The 23,676-nt window shown below is 41.9% G+C and overlaps 1 protein-coding gene across 8 annotated transcripts in view; it reads left to right on the forward strand.

The window, feature by feature from the left end:
* The window catches only part of CLCN3 (chloride voltage-gated channel 3), an 82,711-nt gene that overhangs the window by 5,143 nt on the left and 53,892 nt on the right, over positions 1-23,676 (forward strand). For 5 of the 8 annotated variants that reach the window (XM_083367580.1, XM_083367586.1, XM_083367581.1 and 2 more), the window contains exon 2: positions 11,598-11,774. In XM_083367580.1, the coding sequence (XP_083223706.1) occupies positions 11,615-11,774 (160 nt within the window). In that variant the 5' untranslated portion in view covers positions 11,598-11,614. Of the gene's footprint in view, positions 1-5,044; positions 5,062-11,597; positions 11,775-22,930; positions 23,400-23,676 lie in introns of those variants that run through there. The other 3 variants (XM_083367585.1, XM_083367588.1, XM_083367584.1) reach the window with 2 other exon arrangements.

The following is a 23,676-nucleotide window of genomic DNA, read 5'->3' on the forward strand; positions in this document are numbered from 1 at the left end:
GGGAAATGGCAGAAATGGAGAGATTCATAAAGAAAAATTTAGAAAGAGGATTTATTGAGCCTGCCAAACCCAAAGTGGCCGCCCCGGTTCTGTTCAGGGAGAAGAAGGATGGGTCCTTTCGTTTGGTTGTGGACTATAGAAATTGGAACACAATTAGTGAATGTAATTGTACCCCCTTCCCCTAATGAAGGATATGTTATCCCACCTATCGAAAGGAAAGATTTTTACCAAACTAGACCTGAGGGAAGCATACTACCGTATTAGGATTAAGGAAGGAGACAAATGGAAGACTGCATTCAACTGCCCAATGGGGTGCTATCAATTCAAAGTATTGCCATTTGGACTGCAAGGGGCCCCCGCAGTCTTTATGCAATTAATTAATGACGTGCTGAGAGAGCACCTATATAAGGGGGTCCTGGTTTACCTCGATGACATCCTTATCTTCACAGAAACCAAAGAGGAACATATCAAACTAGTCAGAGCAGTCCTGAAGAAGTTGCGAGCTGCCCACTTATATGCTAAATTATCAAAGTGTGAATTCCATCAGGAAAAAATCGACTACCTGGGATATCGCATATCTCCAGAGGGCATCGAAATGGACCCTGAGAAGGTCAGGGCAGTACTAGAGTGGGCAACCCCCCCCCCGCACACGGAAGCAATTGCAAAGTTTCCTGGGGTTTGCAAACTTCTACCGCCAATTCATCCCCGCATTTGGCCAAATAGCCATGCCCCTCACAAATTTGTTGAAAACGAAGGGGGGGTCACCCGTGAAACCCAGCCAGCCTCTGAAATGGTCAATGGAATGTCAAGCAGCATTTGAGAGGCTAAAGAGACTTTTTTCTGCTGAACCTGTCCTAAAACACCCAGATCCTGACAAACCTTTTGTAATACAGGCAGATGCGAGTGATGTAGCGGTAGGAGCCGTACTATTACAAGAAAATGATGGGGGGGCATTGCAACCATGCACATACACATCCAGAAAACTCACAGAAACAGAACAACGCTGGCCAATATGGGGAAAAGAGGCATTCTCGTTGAGGTGGGCATTACTAACATGGCGCCAATTTTTAGAAGGAAATAAAATACCTTTCCAGGTCTGGACAGACCACAAAAATTTGGAAGCACTAAAAACGCCCAGGAAGCTCACTCCTAAGCAAGCCCGCTGGTCCCAACATTTTCACCGATTCAATTTCACTCTCAAACACTTACCGGGGGGAAAGAACTTCCTTGCAGATGCATTATCCCGCATGCCCCAATATAACAGCACAAGAGTTACTGACTTTAAACCACTTGTACCGGAACAACAACTGGCAGCACCAGTCACCACCAGGGCACAAGAAAAAATGAAGCCAAAGGTAGATAGCCAAACTGGAATAGAATTCAGGAAATCTTTGGAAAGTGATGAATGGTTCCAGAAAAATAAACATGTGTGCACAATTAAAGATGGACTGCCGTGGGTGGGAGAGAAGCTATATATACCTGCCACACAGAGAATCAATTTCATGCAACTGTGCCATGATACAAAATCAGCAGGACACTTTGGCTTTGTAAAAACCTTACACTTAACTAAAAGGCAATTTTGGTGGCCATCTATGAAAAAGGACATAGAAAGCTATGTGGGTAGCTGTCAAATTTGCGCGATGGCCAAAAGACTGCAAGGGAAACCGCCAGGTCTGTTACAACCGGTGGCAAACCCCTCAGCCCCATGGAAAGAAATAGCCATGGATTTTATCGTAGAACTGCCAGAAAGTAATGGAAACACCGTAGTCTGGACTGTCACAGATCTGTTCTCTAAGCAAGTACACTTCATACCTTGCCAAAAAATCCCGACTGCAAAAGCATTAGCAAAACTTTTTGTACAGCATATTTACAGATTGCACGGGGTACCACAACGCATCATATCTGACAGAGGGGTGCAATTTACATCGGCATTTTGGAAAGAATTTTTATCCCTCTTAGGAACCACCCAAGGACTGTCATCTAGTCACCATCCTCAGACAGACGGAGCTTCTGAAAGACTTAATAATATACTTGAACAATATCTGAGATGCTATATTAATTTTCAGCAGTCCGACTGGACGGACCTACTGCCTTTTGCAGAAGTAGCATATAATAATGCAGTCCACTCAAGCACAGGTTACACTCCTTTTCAAGTAGCTACAGGCCAGAGTTTCAACCCAATACCAGAACTAACCCCAAAAGAACCGGTTATCCCTGATCTGAAGGAATGGATTGCTCAATTACAAAATACATGGCCAATCGTTAGGAAAGCGTTGGAAGATGCCAGAAAAGCATACAAGACACAGGCAGACAAAAAAAGAACCGATCCCACACCATTTAGGGTAGGAGAGATGGTATATTTATCCACAAAATACCTGAAATCACTCCAACCCTGTAAAAAACTAGGACCAAAATATATTGGACCCTTTCCAATTAAAAGAATCATAAACCCAGTAACAGTTGAATTAGAACTACCCAAAAATCTTAGACGAATACACCCAACCTTCCACTGCAGTCTATTAAAGAGAGAACAACAATCTCCACTACGAGAAAAAATCCCACCACCACAACCCCCCATCATGGTGGAAGGAGAACAACATTTTGAAGTGAAAGAAATCTTAGATTCCAGAAAACACCATGGAACGATACAATATTTAGTGGCATGGAAACACCTCCCCTCCTCAGAAAATGAGTGGGTTAACAAACTCCATGTTAAAGCACCTAAGTTGCTTAAGAGGTTTCATACAGAATATCCAAGCAATCCATTTATATCACATTTCATAATTGTATAGGTAGAACAACGTGCTATTACTGGGGATTCTGCCATCTCCGAGGGGGGGGGAGAGGATGGTTACTAAAGCGATTTTCAAACAACAGGGGATGTTTTAACGGGGGAAGGGAGGGGGACAGACAGATCTGGTTTGTGTCTTCATTTACAACTGAAAAGGAAAGCAATAACCATAAAACCAAGGAGAGTTCCCTTTCCCATGGAAGGACCTGACACCTAGCAACTGACGACAGCCTGACCAAATGGATGAGGGGAGGGGCTGAAATGGGAATGGTTTATATAGGATTGAAATGTAACCTTTGTCAGATTCCGTCTTGTATTCCCACAATCGATTCCTTCCTAGTAAACATTTTCCTTTTGGACTAAACTTGCATCCAAGAGTTCTTATTTCCTAAGATGTGGATTGAGGTGGGTCCTGACAACAGGTTAAGTCTAGCCACAACATGTTTTAGAATATTGTGTATATGAAACTACTTCTGTAAGGCCATCTTTCACTAGAAAAGTTTCAATCCAATTGACTGTGTGCTTAATCTTTTTTTGTTTTAAATTTTGAACCTAATTTTTAGTTGCATAATCATTGTCCTCATACTTCACTTGTTGCCAAGATATTTTCCTTTAGATTTCAGGATGTAGGACAGAGCTATGCAGCAAGGCATTATAGCTATTATTGGAGGAGTATAAACAAAAAATCCTTTTATTATGTCCTTTAACGTACTAAAGATTTGGTATCTTAAATCTTAATATTCGTTGACAAAGTTCCTAAATTTTATTATGAAATTTTTTTATTAAAAAGTTTGATTAAGGATTAAGGAGTTTGGAAGGTTGACTCAGCCTTCCATCCTTCCGAGGTCAGTAAAATAAGGACCCAGATCGTTAGAGGCAATATGTTGACTCTGTAAACCACTTAGAGCTGTAAAGCACTATGAAGTGGTATACAAGTTTGCTATTGCTATTAAAAATCTGTAACTTTTTATTGTGGAATTGAATAGCTTTTAAGTTTGGTAGTTTTTATCCAGTTTCTTCTGGAGTAAAAATTATTCAAAGTTAGGGTTAATAATACAAACAATCCAACCCTGTATTACTATGGTTATATTCTTGCATAATGTGTTGCTATTAGAAATGCCAAACATATGAATTTTCAATAAGATTTTAATATAGTTTTTTGAAGTCATATGAGACTCATGAGTTGTGATTATGTATGCATAATGTAGCTGATAGTCATTCAAGAATGAATTATATTGTAAAATACAGGGATTGAATATGGAATATTACTGTCAGGACCTACTTCCCCCACATCTTAAGAAAGCAGAACTCTTGGAGACAGTTTCCTCCAAGCAGGAACTTTTACTAAGAATAAGAGATAGCAGGCATAATAGACAGGATCTGAGGGATTCCGTTACAGATCAATATTTTTAAAGTATCCCTAAGCAAACCCCACACCACAGTTCATCCGGGCAGTTCCAGACCGGCCAATCCTCAGGTGGTAAGTCCATTGTGGGAAAGGAAAAATAACATCAATCCAGTTCCGTTTGTAGCATGATCATTCCACAGCTCTTCACACCTCCATTAGAGAAATAAACCAGATCCCGGAGGTTTGTGTCTCTTCCCCCACCCCTTTTCCTATTTGCCCATAAGGGAGAAAAAAGTTCAGAGAGATACAATTTGTTACATTGTAATGGATAGCAGACACAATGGCAAATAAACAAAAGATTACATTAATGGAGGAAGTGAAAGCAATAAAACCTGCATGCTATCCCCTCTCCCCCTTGGGAATATGGCAGAATCCAGGGGAAGGTGAGATTTGGTTTTAGCTCGGAGGAGATAGTTAGAAATGAAATATAAATGGATTCTGACAATTACACTAATTGGTTTGGCAACTTTGCTACTTTTCAGTTTCTGGATTTCTTTAAATATAATTCAAGTTTGTTTTTCAAACTCTTTTCTAGTTTTCAAAAGAACTTGATGAAGTTATGTGGGAGTCTAAGGCCAAAAAAATAAGTTCATTTGAATGAAACCAATTTTTTAATCACTAGAAATATCCCTGTTGATTAGGGGTTCTGAGAATTTTTTTAACTATCATTTTCTCTGTCCTGAAAAGATTTGGGAACCTCTGGTCTGATTTGTACTTAACTGAAATATTAAACTTAAGTACAATGATCTTATTCAGGTACATCTATGCCTGAGCCACTCAAACAATACTATTGATGTACTTTCTCAGGGCCTGGAGGGTGTCTAGGTCTGGATGAGAAGGAAATGGCTTCAGCTCAACCTTGGTAAGAATAACTGTGAGCTTTAAAGCCCCTCAAAGCCAGTTATTTTCTGTAATTGATTCTGGATGGGTAACAGTCAAGCATATGGCAGTGTGGTCAGGAGAACCTTTGTACAATTATGTCTTATGCACCAGTTATATCAATTCCTAGATTAAGAAGTACTGCTTATGGTCACTCATGCCTTAGTCCCCTTCTACTTGTATTATTGCAATGTGCTATATGTCACTGAAGAGCATTCTGAAGCTTCAACTGCAGCGATATGTTCAGTATTAGACTTCCATGGTATGCCCACATAACACCTGTATAGTTGTCAGAACCCACCCCAATCCACATATTAGGAAAGAAGAACTCTTGGAGACAGGAGGAACTTTTACTAAAACATGGTTAACAGTGGATAATCTAGACAGGATCTGGAAACTCTCTCACAGGTAGATACTTTTAAAGTGTCCCCGAGTAAAACCCCTCTCTTCAGTCCATTTGGTCAGTACCGGATCAGTCAAGTTTCAGGTGTCAAACTCGTGGGGAAGGAGAGCCCCAGTACATTTGCAACATTATTACTTCCTCCTCTTCACATTCCAGTCGGACATACAAACCAGAATTCCTCCCCCCCTCTTTTTTTGTTGTTCTTAGTTCAAAGGGTTTCTTCCCTGGTCTTTTGGGATGGCCTCCAGGCAGGCTGAATAAACAAACTTTGCATCGAAGGGATAGAGATAGCTCTTAACAACCCTGCCTTCTCTTCCCCTCCTTGGAAATGGCAGAATACAGTAAGGGGGTGAGATTTAGATTTGCACAGTTAGAAATGAAATATAAATGGATTTTGACAATAGTACAGGTAGTCCTCAACTTACAATAGTTCATTTAGTGACTGTTCAAATTTACAATGCCATTGAAAAAAGTGAGTTTTTCACACAACCGTTGCAGCATCTCCATGGTCATGTGATCAAAATTCTGATTCTTGGCAACTGGTTTATATTTATGATGGTTGCAGTGTCCCAGGGTCATGTGATCACCTCTTGCAACCTTCTGACAAGCAAAGTCAATGGGAAAGCCAGATTCACTTAACAGCCATGTTAGTAATTTAACAGCTACAGTGTTTCACTTAACAACTGCAGCGAGAGAGGTCATAAAATGGGGCAAAATTCACTTAACAACTGTCTCACTTAGCAACAAAAATGTTGGGCTCAGTTGTGGTCATATGTCAAGGACTACATATGTACTTCTTGGAGTCCAATAAAGAATTCAGATGCTTAGGTATCCAGACATCAGAATGGCTCCTTCCTTCCTGGCTAGAAAGTCTATTAAAACATTAAAGCAGTTCCATCAGGCCAGAAGGGCTGGAATGTTCTAACTAGAGCTTAATCTGCAGAGAAATAGTATTTTCATTGATAGACCAGTGTCCACTAAGTGTGGTATTCCCAATTTTTACCTTTTTTTCTTTACACATTTGCCCTATATTATTTGTATAGTTCTGATTCATTTTTGTTTTTAATTAGAATTTATGAAGATAGAGTATTGTAGACTCCTTAAAGTGGATTTTATTTATTGATATACAGGGAGTGCAGAATTATTAGGCAAATGAGTATTTTGACCACATCATCCTCTTTATGCATGTTGTCTTACTCCAAGCTGTATAGGCTCGAAAGCCTACTACCAATTAAGCATATTAGGTGATGTGCATCTCTGTAATGAGAAGGGGTGTGGTCTAATGACATCAACACCCTGTATCAGGTGTGCATAATTATTAGGCAACTTCCTTTCCTTTGGCAAAATGGGTCAAAAGAAGGACTTGACAGGCTCAGAAAAGTCAAAAATAGTGAGATATCTTGCAGAGGGATGCAGCACTCTTAAAATTGCAAAGCTTCTGAAGCGTGATCATCGAACAATCAAGCGTTTCATTCAAAATAGTCAACAGGGTCGCAAGAAGCGTGTGGAGAAACCAAGGCGCAAAATAACTGCCCATGAACTGAGAAAAGTCAAGCGTGCAGCTGCCAAGATGCCACTTGCCACCAGTTTGGCCATATTTCAGAGCTGCAACATCACTGGAGTGCCCAAAAGCACAAGGTGTGCAATACTCAGAGACATGGCCAAGGTAAGAAAGGCTGAAAGACGACCACCACTGAACAAGACACACAAGCTGAAACGTCAAGACTGGGCCAAGAAATATCTCAAGACTGATTTTTCTAAGGTTTTATGGACTGATGAAATGAGAGTGAGTCTTGATGGGCCAGATGGATGGGCCCGTGGCTGGATTGGTAAAGGGCAGAGAGCTCCAGTCCGACTCAGACGCCAGCAAGGTGGAGGTGGAGTACTGGTTTGGGCTGGTATCATCAAAGATGAGCTTGTGGGGCCTTTTCGGGTTGAGGATGGAGTCAAGCTCAACTCCCAGTCCTACTGCCAGTTTCTGGAAGACACCTTCTTCAAGCAGTGGTACAGGAAGAAGTCTGCATCCTTCAAGAAAAACATGATTTTCATGCAGGACAATGCTCCATCACACGCGTCCAAGTACTCCACAGCGTGGCTGGCAAGAAAGGGTATAAAAGAAGGAAATCTAATGACATGGCCTCCTTGTTCACCTGATCTGAACCCCATTGAGAACCTGTGGTCCATCATCAAATGTGAGATTTACAAGGAGGGAAAACAGTACACCTCTCTGAACAGTGTCTGGGAGGCTGTGGTTGCTGCTGCACGCAATGTTGATGGTGAACAGATCAAAACACTGACAGAATCCATGGATGGCAGGCTTTTGAGTGTCCTTGCAAAGAAAGGTGGCTATATTGGTCACTGATTTGTTTTTGTTATGTTTTTGAATGTCAGAAATGTATATTTGTGAATGTTAAGATGTTATATTGGTTTCACTGGTAAAAATAAATAATTGAAATGGGTATATATTTGTTTTTTGTTAAGTTGCCTAATAATTATGCACAGTAATAGTCACCTGCACACACAGATATCCCCCTAAAATAGCTATAACTAAAAACAAACTAAAAACTACTTCCAAAAATATTCAGCTTTGATATTAATGAGTTTTTTGGGTTCATTGAGAACATGGTTGTTGTTCAATAATAAAATTAATCCTCAAAAATACAACTTGCCTAATAATTCTGCACTCCCTGTATTTGGAATGGCTTATAAATCTTGCAAATAAATAAAATAATTGGTGGTAGAAATACAGAAAAGAAGGGATTATGGACTAAATCTTAAGTGACACCAAGCATGTAGTATAGGAAACCAATGTTTAACTGAATGGAAGCAAAGACTGGTGGACGTCGACTTATGTCCATTTGTTTAAGGACTATTCAAAGTTATGACAGTGCTGAAAAAAGTGACTTACAACTGGTACTTGCCCTTACAACCATCACAACATCCCCCGGTCATGCAGTCAAAATTCAGGCACTTGGCTACTGGCATGTATTTATACAGCAAGTTCATCTTTCAAGGGAGATCCCAACCTGAGGTGTGAAACAAGGACATATATTGTATCCTTTGTTATTCAACTTTTACAGTACTGTGGTTAAAGCCCTTACTGATACATTTTTATACTCTTATTTAAGGTAAAATGTTTCTTGCTTATGCAGATTGTCTCACAATATTTTCAATCAACCCATTTGGGTTTGAGAATGGTATATAAAATATAAATTTATATAAATTATGGTATATATAAATAACAGGCAATCATCTAAAAAGATTTTGGAGTTAGGAAAGGTATTGTAAATATTCAATTGAGATTCTATCACTGTACATGGAATTGCTATCCAAATCTGGATCTGTGTATCATAGATAGTGACCACTGGTGCCTTAGTTTTGTAACTCTTAAAGATTATAGTTCATTGTGGTGGGAAAAAATTAGACTGAATGTGCTTGGTTATGTGCTAGCTGGGCTATATAATGCTACTGAGTTACTTTCAAAGAAGTACTTCTAAATGTGGAAATGTGAATAGGGTATAATAGAAATAGAGCTGGAAGGGACCTTAGAGGTCTTCTAGTCCAGCCCCCTGCTCAAGTAGGAGAACCTATACCATCTCAGACAGGTGATTGTCCAGTCTCTTCTTGAAAATTTCCAGAGATGGAGCACCCACGATTTCTGGGGGTAAACTGTTCCACTGGTTGGTTGTCCTCACTGTCAGGAAGTTTCTCCTTAATTCCAGGTTGCTTCTCTCTTCGATCAGTTTCCAACTATTGTTTCTTTGCTCTGGTGAACAAATTGACCCCCTCTGCCTTGTGGCAGCCCCTTAGGTACTGGAATACTGCTATCATGTCTCCCCTATTTCTTCTTTTCTTTAGACTAGCCAAACTTGATTATGATTCATTCAGGTAGCCATGATTGTTTCTAGGATTATGCTGCTGTCTGTACAACTGCCCTCATGGACTCTGTTCTATTTGCAAATGACTCGACAAAGATTTCATTATAGATAATACAAAGAAAATATTGTTGCGGTGTGAGGCTGCTAGGAAAAGAGAATGTTCTATGTTGAATATTGTTAAATAAAGAACTGAAAATAAAAGTTCCAATAATACAGTTTCAAAGCAGTTTCTTAAAAAATGCACTTTAATGCGATGATTTACAAAATAGAATTAAATTCAGTGGCAGTCTGTATATGTTTAAATTAATTATTTCTAGACAAATCCAGTAAAAGCAGCATATGATTCCAAGATTGCATGAATTCCACTTTTATGCATTATACATCACTATAGCGTGTTAAAATTTTTAAAAAGGCACAATTTTTGAAAAATAAATAATATTTAATATTGGCTGAGATTCAGGAACCATTTTCAATGTTCTGAGCATAAAGATTTCACCAATTTCCTGTTATGAGAGCTTGCTTGAGCCAATGAGATATAAAGTTGCAAACAAAACTGTTCCTGCTTGCTGAAGATTGAATGTCTTATGTTTATAATGCTTTACTGAATTAGGGCAATGGTGCAGTAAACTATAGATAATCATGACCACAATGGAGCCCAAAATTTCTTTTGCTAAGCAAGACAGTTGTTAAGTGAGTTGTGCCCCATTTTATGATCTTTATTGCCACAGGTGTTAAGCAAATCACTGCAGTTAAGTGAATCATGCAGTTGTTAAGTGAATCTGGCTTCCTCTGTTGACTTTTGTTGTCATTAGCCAACTGGGGAGGTTGTAAATGGTGGTTACATGACCCTGGGACAGTACAATTGTCAGAAATATATGCCTGTTGTCAAGTGTCTGAATTTTGATTGCATAACCATTGAGATGTTGCAACATTTGTAAGTGTGAAAAGCGGTCATAAGTCACTTTTTGCAGTGCCATTTTAATTTTGGATGGTCACTAAACAAATGATTGTTAAGTCAAGGACTACCTGTATTGAAACTCAGGTGCTATAATTATCAGATTTTCTGATAAGGAAATTGTGAATTAGTCAAATCACCATTAGCTAGAAAATACACCCTCAGATTATTAGCAGTAACATTTGTTCTCATCACATTTTTATACTTTCTGTTTTTCTCTCTTATACTTATTCAGTGCCCCCTTTTTCCCTTGCTCAAAAGAAACACCTTTTATAAATGCAATATATTTTATATGTTCATATATTTTTCTTCTTTCTGTCCTTCCATTAAGAAATCTTTCCTTCAGTCATCATTTTTCGAAATGTAGTATTTTCATAAGTGCACATTTAATAATTTCTGTAGATTTCCAAAAATGTTTTTGGCAGTGAAAATTATTTTTCAAATTTTGTAGTTTTTGTAGTATAATACATTAGTGCCAGAAGGATTCAAAATACAAAAGTCAAAATTTCATAAAAAATCTTAAATCTGCCTTTAATTGTCAGCATCTGCTACTGCATGAATAAAAGGTAAAGGTTCCCCCGCACATGCGTGCTAGTCGTTTCTGACTCTAGGGGTCGGTGCTCATCTCCATTTCAAAGCCAAAGAGCCAGCGCTTGTCCAAGGACGTCTCCGTGGTCATGTGGCTGGCATGACTAGACGTCAAAGGCGCATGGAACGCTGTTACCTTCCCACCGTAGTAGTCCCTATATTTCTACTTGCATTTTTACGTGCTTTCGAACTGCTAGGTTGGCAGAAGCTGGGACGAGTAACAGGCACTCACTCTGTTACGCGGCACTCGGGATTCGACCCGCCAAATTGCTGACCTTCTGATCGACAAGCTCAGCATCCTAACCCACTGAGCCACCGCGTCCCTTTTTACTGCATGAATAATACTCTCTATTAACAATAAAGGAGAATATTTGTATTATGAGGGGTTATGAGGTTATGAGGGGTCCTCTGAGTGTGGCTGTGTTTTATCAGATGTTTCATTGCCCAGACTAGGTAATATCATCGGTACTAGTGCACTAGCACACGACTAGCACTGATGATGTTACCTACTTTGGGTAATGAAATATCTGCAGAAAAATAACCAAGCTCAAAAGAGCATCAAGAACCCCCCACTCTCTGTTAATACCTTCATTGAGGTATTCCAGTTATAACATGTATATTACTTCAAAAATCCTTTTTGTTTTTCCTGTTTAAAAAGAAGTGCACATCTAATTATTTGTGTCTTCTTTCTTTAGCTTACAAAGGAAGCTAAATGGAGTCTGAACAACTGTTCCATAGAGGTTACTATAGAAATAGTTACAACAGCATAACTAGTGCTAGTAGTGATGAAGAATTGCTAGATGGAACCGGTGTTATCATGGATTTCCAGACCTCTGAGGATGACAATTTATTAGATGGTGACATATGTATTGGTGAGTCTGGATATTACTGCTGTTTATATTCTTTAATTAATTTATTTTATTTATATCCTCTAATACAGGGCTTTTCATCTGGTGGTACGCATACCACCTGTGGTACTTTAGCAAGTGGCAGGTGGTACGCAGCCCTGCCTAGCCAAGTTTAGAGGGGGAGGGAAAGATCCAGCATTGGCAAGGATTTACTGTGAGACAGTCCTCCGGAGCTGCAGAGTGGCTGGGGCGAGGGAAAGGTCCCAGGCTCACTTCATGAGAAAGGAGGAGGGGGGGCGGAGACAGGAGAGGCTATAAAAAGAGGCAGTTTGGGCAGGAGACAGAAAAAAGAAACAGCCTTGGGAGGGAAAGGAGGAGGGGGGGAGAGGGGAGGAGATCAAGCAGGCCGGCCATGAGCCGATCTACAACTTCTGTGGCAGCCACCTCTGCTGGTAGCAACAAACAGGCAAGAAATGCAGTGGGGGAGCGGTTGCCCTCCACGAGGAATGAAGAAAGGTAGCAATGAAGAAAGGCAGCATCAGCTGGAGGTAAGACATGGAGGGAGGGAGGGAGATGGAGAGCGGAAGAATTTTATGTTCTTTTGTGACTTTGAAGTTTGGGATTTGTGCAATGTGGGCTTTGTGTTCTTAAAGAGTGTTTTGCAATTTCTATTTTGCTGATGGCTGATGTCTCATGTTAGCTTCTATTGCTCTGCTATTGTTAGCTGTAAGTTTTACTGCAAGGGATTTTGAATTATTTTTCTCCTGAATGGATTTTGTCTGTAGCATTCCTTTACTTACAAATGGAGCCATTTGGGGAAGGCTGCCTTAGCCGGCAGCTGTACTTACTACATTTTTTTTCCTTCCTTAAGTGCTGGCTGCGCTCCTTAACTTTCCTTTCTAGCCAGTAGCTAATTCTTAAAGGCGAATGCACCATTTTAAGCTAGTTCTCTCAATGGCTTGTCTTTTCTGTCTCTGGAGGCTTTTCCTTGTTTGATGAATATATGGAGAGAGGGAGGCAGGAAAGGAGGGAGGGAGGGAGGGAAGGAGGTCCCGCCTTAGCACTTGGCCACCAGCAGCCCTGCCATTGACTTTGCTTATCAAAAGGTTGCAAAAAGGGGATCACATGACCCTGGGACACTGTGACCATCATAAATATGAATCAGTTGCCAAGCATCCAAATATAAATCACATGACCCTGGGCATGCTGCAATGGTCATAAGTGTGAAAAATGGTCAAAAGTCATTTCAGTGCAATTGCAACTTTTGAACAGGGTTTTTTTTTGGTCATCAAGTTTTTGACATCTTGCTAGGTGGTACTTGAATACTGCCATATCCCAAAAGTGGTACAATCGGTGAAAAGGTTGAAAAGCCCAGCTCTAATACAGTGGTCCCCAACCTTTCTAATTGCATGGACCTGCTGCAGCAGCGGTGGTGGCAGTGCAATGTGGGGATAGATTCATGCGTGCAACCTAGCTTCTGCACATTTGCCTGCCATTTGCGCGGCCTGTTTCCCAACATGCAGCCCCTAACAGCAAAAGTAGTTTTGTGACATAATTAATCTGGCACTGTGGTATAGCTTTTTTAGAGACAGTACAGGTAGTCCTTGAGTTACAAGTGTAATGGAGCCTGCCCAGTCCACCTGTAACTTGAAAACTCAGAGTGAATCTCATACCTTGAACAAGATCACTTCCTTGCTCATTGCACATGGCTCGTTAAGTGAACATGAGGTATCTCAGGTGGGAAAGGCCATGGAGGACCTAGTGATGGAACAGGCCCCAAACCACTAAGATACCTCATATTTCCCATTCTCTTCCTGTCACGCCAGACTCACCTTGAAAAGATCCGTCTCCTCTCTGCCACAGTTCCTGCTGCCACCCAGAACTGAGGCCGGTGGATGCATCCGCCACTCTCCAATGCCCCGATCTGGGCACCGGAGGCCTTCTCCAGGCCACTGCCACCCAGATCTGAGGCCAGGGAATGCTTTCGTGGCCCTCTGGCAGTGGCCTGGAAAAGGCCTCCAGTGCCCAGATCAGGCCACCAGAGGCCTGCAGAAGCATCCCCTGGCTTCAGATCTTGGCGGCAGCGGCCTGGAAATGGCCTCTGGCATCCCAATCCACCCTCCAGATGCACGTGGAAGCGTCCCCTGACTTTGGTTCTGTTCTTTGTTGCAGAGAACAGAGGCCTAAAGTACCATGAGATCACGCAAGATCAGTAGTGTGAGATCTCGCTTCTTTGATCTCATGTGATCTTGCATTACTTTAGGCCTCCATTTTCTACAAATGCACCGAAGGCCTGGTGCCTAGGAGGCCCAGGGCAGGGGTGGGGAGGAATGGAATAACCAGGGTAAATGTTGCAGAGCCTCAACGGTCGCTCGTAAGGGCGAATGACTGCCGTGGTGCTACAATATTTGTAATTTCAGGACTTCCTCATAAGCATTAGTGGACACTTATCGCATAACTTCGAACGACTGTTAAGTGAACGCTTGTAACTCAGGGATTATCTGTAGTGCATTCAGAATAGAAATTGACTTTATATAAATGTAATATAAAATGAAACAAATAACTGTACTGATAAGTCATGTGACTTGTATTTGGAGCTACAGCTTGAACCCATGAATCCTAATGTCCCTTTTATTTCCTGGTTCTGATTTCTACAGTTTTAGGTATAACCTCTAAATTGGGAAAACTATGATTAGTGCAAATCATTCTTTGTGTACAATTAGAATTGAAAACATGAGCTGAATTTGGTCTTTGATTTGGATTTATTTATTTATTTATTTTTGGGACTTATATGCCGCCCTATCTCCTGAAGGACTCAGGGCAGCTAACAACAATAAAATACAACGATACAAAAGTTAAAAAGAATTAAATTAACAGCCCCAATAAAATAAATTACAATTAAAGTTAAAAATTAAACATTTTAAAAACCCTGTCGTAAGTCCAGGTCAGCCTGATGGAAAAGAAGTGTTTTAAGGCCGCGGCGAAAGGACCGGAGAGCCGGGGCCATCCGGAGCTCAAGGGGAAGTTGGTTCCATAGGGCTGGCTCTCCCACAGAGAAGGCCCTCCCCCTGGGGGTCACCAGCCGACATTGTCTAGCCGACAGCACCCTGAGGAGGCCCTCTCTGTGTGAGCGTACTGAGCGATGGGAGATCGTTCCCGGCAGCAGACGGTCCTGCAAATATCCCGGGCCTAAGCCATGTAGGGCTTTAAAGGTAAGTACCGGCACCTTAAATCTCACCCGGAGGACAACCGGTAACCAATGCAGCTCATGCAGGAGGGGTGTAATATGGGAGTATCGGGATACTCCCATCACTACCCGCGCGGCCGCATTCTGCACCAGCTGAAGCCTCCAGGTGGTCTTCAAGGGCAGCCCCATGTAGAGAGCATTGCAGTAATCTATATGGGAGGTAACGAGTGCGTGAGTGACCGTACGTAGGGCATCTCGGTCCAGATAGGGGCGCAACTGTCTTAGAGGCAAATTATGAGCTGTGATAACTATAATTGCTAAACTCAGACATCACAACTGTAGATAACAAAAACCCAGAAGAATCTGAAAATGGAATGGAAGTAATGCAAAGCAGGAACTTAAGCTTCACTTTGAGAGCAAAACTTACTGGTGGTGCAATCTGAGGTAAAATGACTAGTTAATTGATAAATGCTTACTAGTTTCTCATGTGCAGTAGTACTTGTTTTGTGAGCAACCAGAAATATGAATTTAAACAATTTGCTTGTAACTGGTAATAAAGAGGTATGCATTAGTGTCTCCAACCATAGCAAACTAAAGAAATGACTATGCTCTGTTATACATTTGTTTTGAATTAAACCAACTTACTGGAAATAGCATTCTTTTACTGTCAGAATAAATACCTAATAATTGCCAGACTTAGCTATTTTAAATCCAACCTATGTTATTATTAGTCATGCATTATCACAGTGTATCCTGTGCTTCAGTGTTATTGTTAATTGAAACTAGACCTGTGACCTATTGAGTCATTGTCTGAGAAATATTTCCTTACAGATTCCTGTGCCTTCAAATCTTGATAATACTATACAGTGGATTCCACCAGTTGGTCAGCCCTATATCACAGATTTGTGAAGGCAATAATCGTTTTGGCAAAAGACATATACTTCAAAGATTTAGAAGAGAGTACATCCCAGGTTGGAACAGAGACTGAAGGACGTTACCAGATATTCCTACAGAGCAGTGATCTGGAGATTGCCGATGATCTCTTATACAGCTTGGATGCAGCTCAATGTAAGAAGTGGAAACAATATACAGAATCACTAAATTTCAACAAATCCAGCAGGAAAGCTTGGAGTCTTTTAAGGAAACTGGGTAGAGTTAGACAACCCACACAAACATCCAATGTAACTCCTGACCGAATAGTTTCTCATTGTATCTCTCTCCAAAGCTCCAAAGGTGAAAGAACATTCCACTATCATCAAGAAAGTGCTTTCAGCTTTTTGGTGGTCAGGTTGAATGCTTTCTAAGTTCTCTTGTCCCTTCTCTATAAAGGAAATTGACATTGTCATTGGTACTCTGGAATGTGGTAAAACATGGCATTCATCCAGAATTCCTGATAAACTTCAGAAGGTGCATGCAGAATTGGATTGGTAAATTCCTCTCAGACACAGTTTCCAATGGCTGCCTCCTACCAGAAATCCAAAACTAAAATAATATCACTTCTAAAACCTAGCAAATCACAAGACAGAGTTGAAAGCTACCGTTCAATCGCCCTGCTACAAATTCCTGGAAAGATTAATTATAAACAGAATAGGTTCCATAATAGAGGAACATCTGCCCTTGGAATAAGCCAGCTTCTGACAAGACTGGAGCTATATAGACTGGGTGCTAAGCCTAGCAGGCTATATTGAAGCAGGTTTCAATGAGGCTTCAAAACCACAGCCATGCTCATAGACTTAACTGTGGCATACAACACAGTTTGGAAGGACAAGTTGTTATACAAACTCTGCCATATTATCTCCTGCAAAATTTCTGTCTGCTAATTAATAATATGCTTAGTGATAGTTCCTTTCAGATAATAATGGGGGATAACGTAAGTAAGAAGATTAAACAATGGCCTCTGTTAAGGCTCTGTAATGGCACCAACACTATTCAACTTACAATATCAGATATGCCGGGACAAGGAAACACAAATTTGGATGCGGTGATGATTTGGCAATAGCAGTACAAGAAAAACACATGGAGATGGCTGATAGCCTCCTGTCCAAAGATCTTAAAATCTTAGAAAAATTCTTCACTCACTGGAGCTCACTCCTACACCAGCAAAACGGTAACTACCATATAAAGCCCTGAAGGTCTACCAAGCAATAAAGTATTTGGAGTAATACTATACTGAGCTTTCTCCTATAAGTTACACCTAGAGCAGCGATTCTCAACCTTTTCTATACCCCACATTCCTAGAATGCTTCTGATATATTCTCACACCCCTTATAAAAGTAATACCTAGTGCAGGGGTCGGCAACCTAAAAAAGAAAAAGAGCCACTGGGAACCGGTTCCATCACAAATTAAAAAAAGAGGGAGCCGCGTGCGTGTGTCCATGCACGCGCATGCGCAAAAAGGTTTTTTGCGCATGCGCGGACACACGCGGCTGCCATTTTTTAAAAAATGAGATGGAACCGGTTCCCGGTTGCCCGATGGCGACGGCCCGTCTGCAAAGCTGCCGCTTTCGGCAGCTTTGCAGACGGGCCGTGGCAGCTTCCTCAAAGAGCGGCGCCCCTGCCCATTCCGAGAGGTGCGCGCGCACCTCTCCGAACGACCGGAGGTGCGCGCGTACCTCCGCGCGAATGGGCAGCGGTGCCGCTCTTTCAGGAAGCCCGCCGCGGCCCGTCTGTGAAGCTGCCGAAAGCGGCAGCTTTGCAGACGGGCCACGGCAGCTTCCGCAAAGAGCGGCGCCCCTGCCCATTCCGAGAGGTGCGCGCGCACCTCTCCGAACGACCGGAGGTGCGCGCGTACCTCCGCGCGAATGGGCAGCGGTGCCGCTCTTTCAGGAAGCCCGCCGCGGCCCGTCTGTGAAGCTGCCGAAAGCGGCAGCTTAGCAGACGGGCTTTCGGCAGCTTCCGCAAAGAGCGGCACCGCTGCCCATTCGCGCGGAGGTACGCGCGCACCTCCCCAAAGGTTTGGGGAGGTGCGTGCGCAACTCCGGTCGTTCGGAGAGGTGCACGCGCACCTCGGAATGGGCAGGGGCGCCGCTCTTTGCGGAAGCTGCCGCGGCCCGTCTGCTAAGCTGCCGCTTTCGGCAGCTTCACAGACGGGCCGCGGCGGGCTTCCTGAAAGAGCGGCACCGCTGCCCATTCGCGCGGAGGTACGCGCGCACCTCCGGTCGTTCGGAGAGGTGCGCGCGCACCTCTCGGAATGGGCAGGGGCGCCGCTCTTTGCGGAAGCTGCCGCGGCCCGTCTGCTAAGCTGCCGCTTTCGGCAGCTTCACAGACGGGCCGCGGCGGGCTTCCTGAAAGAGCGGCACCGCTGCCCATTCGCGCGGAGGTACGCGCGCACCTCTCCAAAGGTTTGGGGAGGTGCGCGCGCACCTCCGCCCATTCGGGGAGGTGCGCGTGCACCTCTCCAAACGGGCGGTGCCACTCTCCATTTGGAGAGGTGCGCGCGCACCACTGCCCGTTGGAAGAGGTGCGCGCGCACCGGGCGGCTGGGAGCTGCAAGAGACCCCCAATCCACATCCCAGGAAAGAACAAACTCTTGAAACAGAAATTGTCCAAAAGGAGTTTTTACTGAAACATGATTGGTAATGGGAATACTAGACAGGATCTGAACTGTTACAGTTTGGTGCTTTTTTAAAGAGACCACGGGTCGAAACCCCTCCCTCCAAGCCATCTGGTTTGTCCTGGATCAGTTTAAATTTAGGTGTCAAATCCTTCCATGGGAAAGAGGGAACTCTTATGTCTTCATAATTGCTCCCTCCCTTTAGAGATTCTAATCTGAGATGCAAACCAGATCTCTTCCCCCCCCCTTCCTTTGTTGTTCTCAGTTCAAAGGTTCTTCCCCTTCAAAGGTTCTTTGAAGACAGCCTCCTGGCAGGCTGAATACACATCCTCTCTTCTCCTCCTTGGAGAAATTGCAGAATCCAGGGGGAGGGATAAGATTTTAAAAACATATAGAGTTTTATGAATGGGATATAAATGGATTCTGACACCTAGTTTGAAGATGATGAAAGTGAATACACATTCAATTTGAGTAACAAACTTACTTAAACGTTGAATGACGTGAAGATAAAAAATAAGAAAAAGTTATAAAAATTCAAATACATGCAAACAGTCAATTTGAATTTAATGACTTTTTTGCTCCTGCTTTATGATTTTGTCAAAATGTGGCACTTTGTTGCTGATGGCAATCCACAGGTCTGCTTGTGGTTCAGGCAATTTGTCGATTTTGTCTTGATTGACAAAAGAGAACTGAATCTTGCCTCAGATACATATGTCAACAAAATGGGATAAGGACACCCAGTGCCTTTTCACAAAGTCTTAGAAATCTATCTATTGCTGAACACCAATAGTCCTCCAAAGTGTTGCTTTCAAATTTCATTTTAAAATCCTGACTTGTCCACAAATCAAGATCTTCCTTTAGCTCATCATGATCTGACATTTTCTCCAAATTGTAGGAATATGGATTCACAATCCATCCTTCAGAAATCTTCAGGTCTCCAGCAGCAAAATATCCATGAAACGATTTTGACAGCATTTCCAAATGAGCCACGATTTCTTCATGCACAATTGAAGTTGGAGATCCATGATCATTAACCATATTTTCAGGGGATGGAAAATTTGAAAAATTACCTCTCTCCACCCATCGATGCCGAAGAACAAGCTTTTCTTTGAAAGCATTCAACTTTTTGCAACATGTCAATATGTTTATGTTTCCCTTGAAGAGAAACACTCAGATCATTCATACAACTGAAAATGTCTGCCAAGCATGCCAGCATTTGGATGAATTCTTGATTCTTGAAAGCTGAGCAGATGATAGTCACATTCCTCCAGCAAAACTTTGATTTCTTCCAACAGTTCAAAGAAGCAGGTTAAAGCTCTTCCTCATGAGAGCCAGCAGATGTCTATGTGAAAAATCAAAACTCTGCATTCATTTCCCAGTTCTTCACAAAATGATTTAAAGATCCGATGGTTTAGAGCATAACCTCTAATCCAGTTGATGATATTTACGCAGTGTCAAGTACTTTTTTCAAATTTAGAGGCAATGTTTTTGATGCCAACGCGTGACAATGAAGGAAACAGTGGGTAACTTGCAAGTACGGAATCTCCCCTTTCATCAATGCAGAAAAGCCAGATTTATTCCCTAGCATCGCAGGGGCACCGTCAGTGCACACAGAATCAATTATTTGGATGTCTAAATCATGTTTCACAAAGAAGACCTTCACAATCTGAACTACATCTTTCCCTTTCATGGTTGTGTTCATTTCTTCACAAAACAGGAAATCTTCCTTTACAGTTCTGTCATTAACATACCTTACCAAGGCAATGAGTTGACCGCAGTTGGACACATCAGTTGACTCGTCCAACTGAAGAGATATCTTCAGGGGGCTGGATCTTATATCTGAGATAACTTGATCCAAAATATCTTCATTCAAATCGCCAATTTGGCTGTGAATGACATTGTTTGACAGTGGCACTAATCCAAGGTTCTTCCCTGCTTTTTGGCCCAGAATAATTTTTGCCACATGGTTTTGCGCAACTGTATGTGTCTTCTTGGACTTGGCTACTTTATATGTCACTTGGTATGAAACTAAGGGTAGTGGTTTGTCAACAGAAAAGAAACCTAACTTTGGAAGGGTTCTTCCAGAATCGAAATGTGCTCTCTTAATTTTCAGTGACCCAGTATCATGTCCAGAAACCTCTGCTCCACAATGCTTGTTGTTGAAGTGCTCTTCAGCTTAGATGGCTTCAGATCCCCGTTGGAAAAAACAGCATTACAAAACATGCTCTGGGGTTTTTGAAAATCCTCCTTTCCTGTAGAAGTGAAACCAAAGCACACGTAGTCATCATTCCATTTCCTCTTCTTTGACATAATTAATAATTGATTGGGTTGAGCAACTTAATTACAATCAATTATTTTTTTTAATTAAAACGTTTTGTAAAAATTACAATATAATCCCCAACACCAACCCACTCAAAAAAAAAACCCTCTCCCTCCCCCACTTCCCAAAGCCGAACACAGGGTTACAAATATAATAATCATAATCTAACTAACATTAACCAACTATATAAATAACCAAGTTCATAATGCACTTTAACTCCCCTTTAACGTAAATACAAACAAATAAAAGTGAACATAATAATAAAAACAAATTAATATCCAAGTTATTAAACAATACTAATACTAAAAATAATAATAATACCATATAATTAAAACTAATAAAAATTCCACTATAATAAACTATTAATAATAATAACAATCTAAAATTTACCCATAAGCTAAATGGAACTTTTTGGTCCCATTTTTATTCTGAATATAATCTATCCATCTTCTCCAGACCGAAATGTATCTTTCTTGTGAATGATCCTTCTGATAAGCAGAAATCTTAGCCATTTCTGCTAAATTTGACACTTTAAACGTCCATTCTTCTATAGTAGGCAAACTATCCTTCTTCCAATATTGCCCTACCAATAACCTTGCAGCTGTTATCAAGTTCAACATCAAATTAGTTTCTTTAGTATCACAATCTATAATAACACCCAATAAAAATAGTTGTGGAGTAATTACAATCAATTATTGACAACCCTTGCATGGGTGCCCGCGTTGAAGGGACATCACATGCACCACGGCCCACGTGCAAGTGCTACAGCGATTGGATTATATGGGCAGTTGAAGGAGTGAAAAGGATGGTCAATCCTGGGGGGGAAAGGGGTGAATTTCCCCCCCCATTTTTAAAAAAGATTTACGCCCCTGGTATCTACTGAGTGCTGACAAATCGAGTGTTCGTGAAAGGTTGTGTGTTTGCACTTCTAGATCAGGGGTCTAGAAAGGGTCTTTCTGGGTTGCTCCTATGGGAAAGGGAGGGACAGGCACCTTTATGCACACATGTGCAAATGTGGCTATGCATGCATGAATGGGGCTCTGAGCATGTGCGCCCCGCAAATGGGTCTATGAGCAGCTCTTCTCACGCTGGCACGAGGTTTGCAGCTCGTCTAGCGCTGGCGCAAGGGCAGGGAGTGAGGTGCGAGGCTCGCAGCTCGGCTAGTGCCGGCGCAAGGGCAGGGGGTGAGGCACAAGGCTCACAGCTTGGCTAGCACAAGGGCAGGGGGTAAGGCACAAGGCTCGCAGCTCGGCTAGCACCAGCAAAAGGGCATGGGGTGAGTGCGCAGCCACTCACATGGCCCGGTGGCCAAGAGACCACAGCCTGGACCTCTTTTCTAGATGACTGTTCTGTTCGAAATAATGGCAACAAATTATGCATTTACACTATAATTTTGAAACTTCTAAACCCAAGGTTTTGTACCCCCTGGAATATTGTCTTGCACCCCCAAAGGATGCAAGCACCCTTGGTTGGGAACCCCCAACCTAGAGAATACAGCAGCAAAAATCAATGCTAAGAACAACATACTCCAGAAATTATGTGGAGCTAAATGAGCCACCCTCAGGTCATCAGCACTAGAGTTGATCTACTCCACAGCAGAATACTAGTTAGTTAGATGCCATACTGAGCGACACCATGAGGATTATATGTGGATGTATTAAAACTACTCCGACTTGCTGGCTTCCTGTTCTGAGTCATATAGCATTGCCAGCTTTACAAAAGCAAGAGGCACTAGTGAGAATACAGAAAAATTATGAATATCTCACTCTTACTGGCACATGCTGACCTTCCCTAACACTTGCAGAACATCTGCCCAACAGCTTTAACATCAATTCCCAATGGAAAGCCAAATGGGTTGCTGAATGTCCAGATTTAGGAAGTTATATAAATAACCCCACAAAAACAGTGCCAGTCTTTGAACTATTATGTCAGCAATGGACAGCCCTGAATACGATTCACACCTCATATGCCATCTGCATAGTATGCTCCCCTCAGTGTAACTGTGGGGGTCCCATGTCAAACTGGATCACATCCTGACTGACTGTAAGTTGAGTGCATGCACCAGTCCAGTATCTGATTTTTTTAAATGTAAACGATGCTGCGCTTCAATAGTTAAATGGCCTAGACATTGTATAAAGAACAATGCTGTAAGGCTGATATGGCTGCCTTTTCAGTGATCAGACATAAATAGAAGCTAGTGTTGCTTGATTTAGCTTGGACTTCCTTAAACCAGTTTATTCTGCTTTACTTCATGCTTAGTCACCTTCAGGCACAGCAGACTTCATGGATTGTCTGCTGTTCCACCTTCAAGCACTCCTAGATTGTAGTCAGTAGCAACCAGGCTGCAATAATTTCCCTTTGATGACATCATCAATCCTGGAAGAACGGAGTTGCTGCAATAAGCCACACACAATCCAAATCCTAATTGAATATGGCAGCTTCCCAGTCTGCTGCTGTTCTATAAGAAACGCTGTAGCTGTTGTGCTCTTAAAACCCCTTCTGTCAAGCTCATGGAAGTATCTTCTGATCCTTATTTACCATACGATGGGGGAGGAGACGGCATTCCATTAAGAGAATTGCATAAAAGAGGTATAGCAAATTCGTGTTGTGATTTAGTTTCTTTTACCTTTTTGTCATGTGACCAGTTGCTTTCAGAGTGAGAGAGGTTTTTGTTTTTGTTTCTTTTAAACACTGCATTTTGGCAAGCCTTTCTGATTTGTTTCACACTATATATACCTACGTGAGTTTTGTTGCCTTGCTGGCAAGTCATTTTTTTCCCTTAAAATTAGCTAATTTGTTTCAAATCATCAGCAAGCGATTCCATCTTTGGTATTTGGTTTTCTTTTTAAAAAAAATAGAAGACTCA

Source organism: Vipera ursinii, assembly GCF_947247035.1.
Source record: "Vipera ursinii genome assembly, chromosome: 7".
Classification (NCBI taxonomy): domain Eukaryota; kingdom Metazoa; phylum Chordata; class Lepidosauria; order Squamata; family Viperidae; genus Vipera; species Vipera ursinii.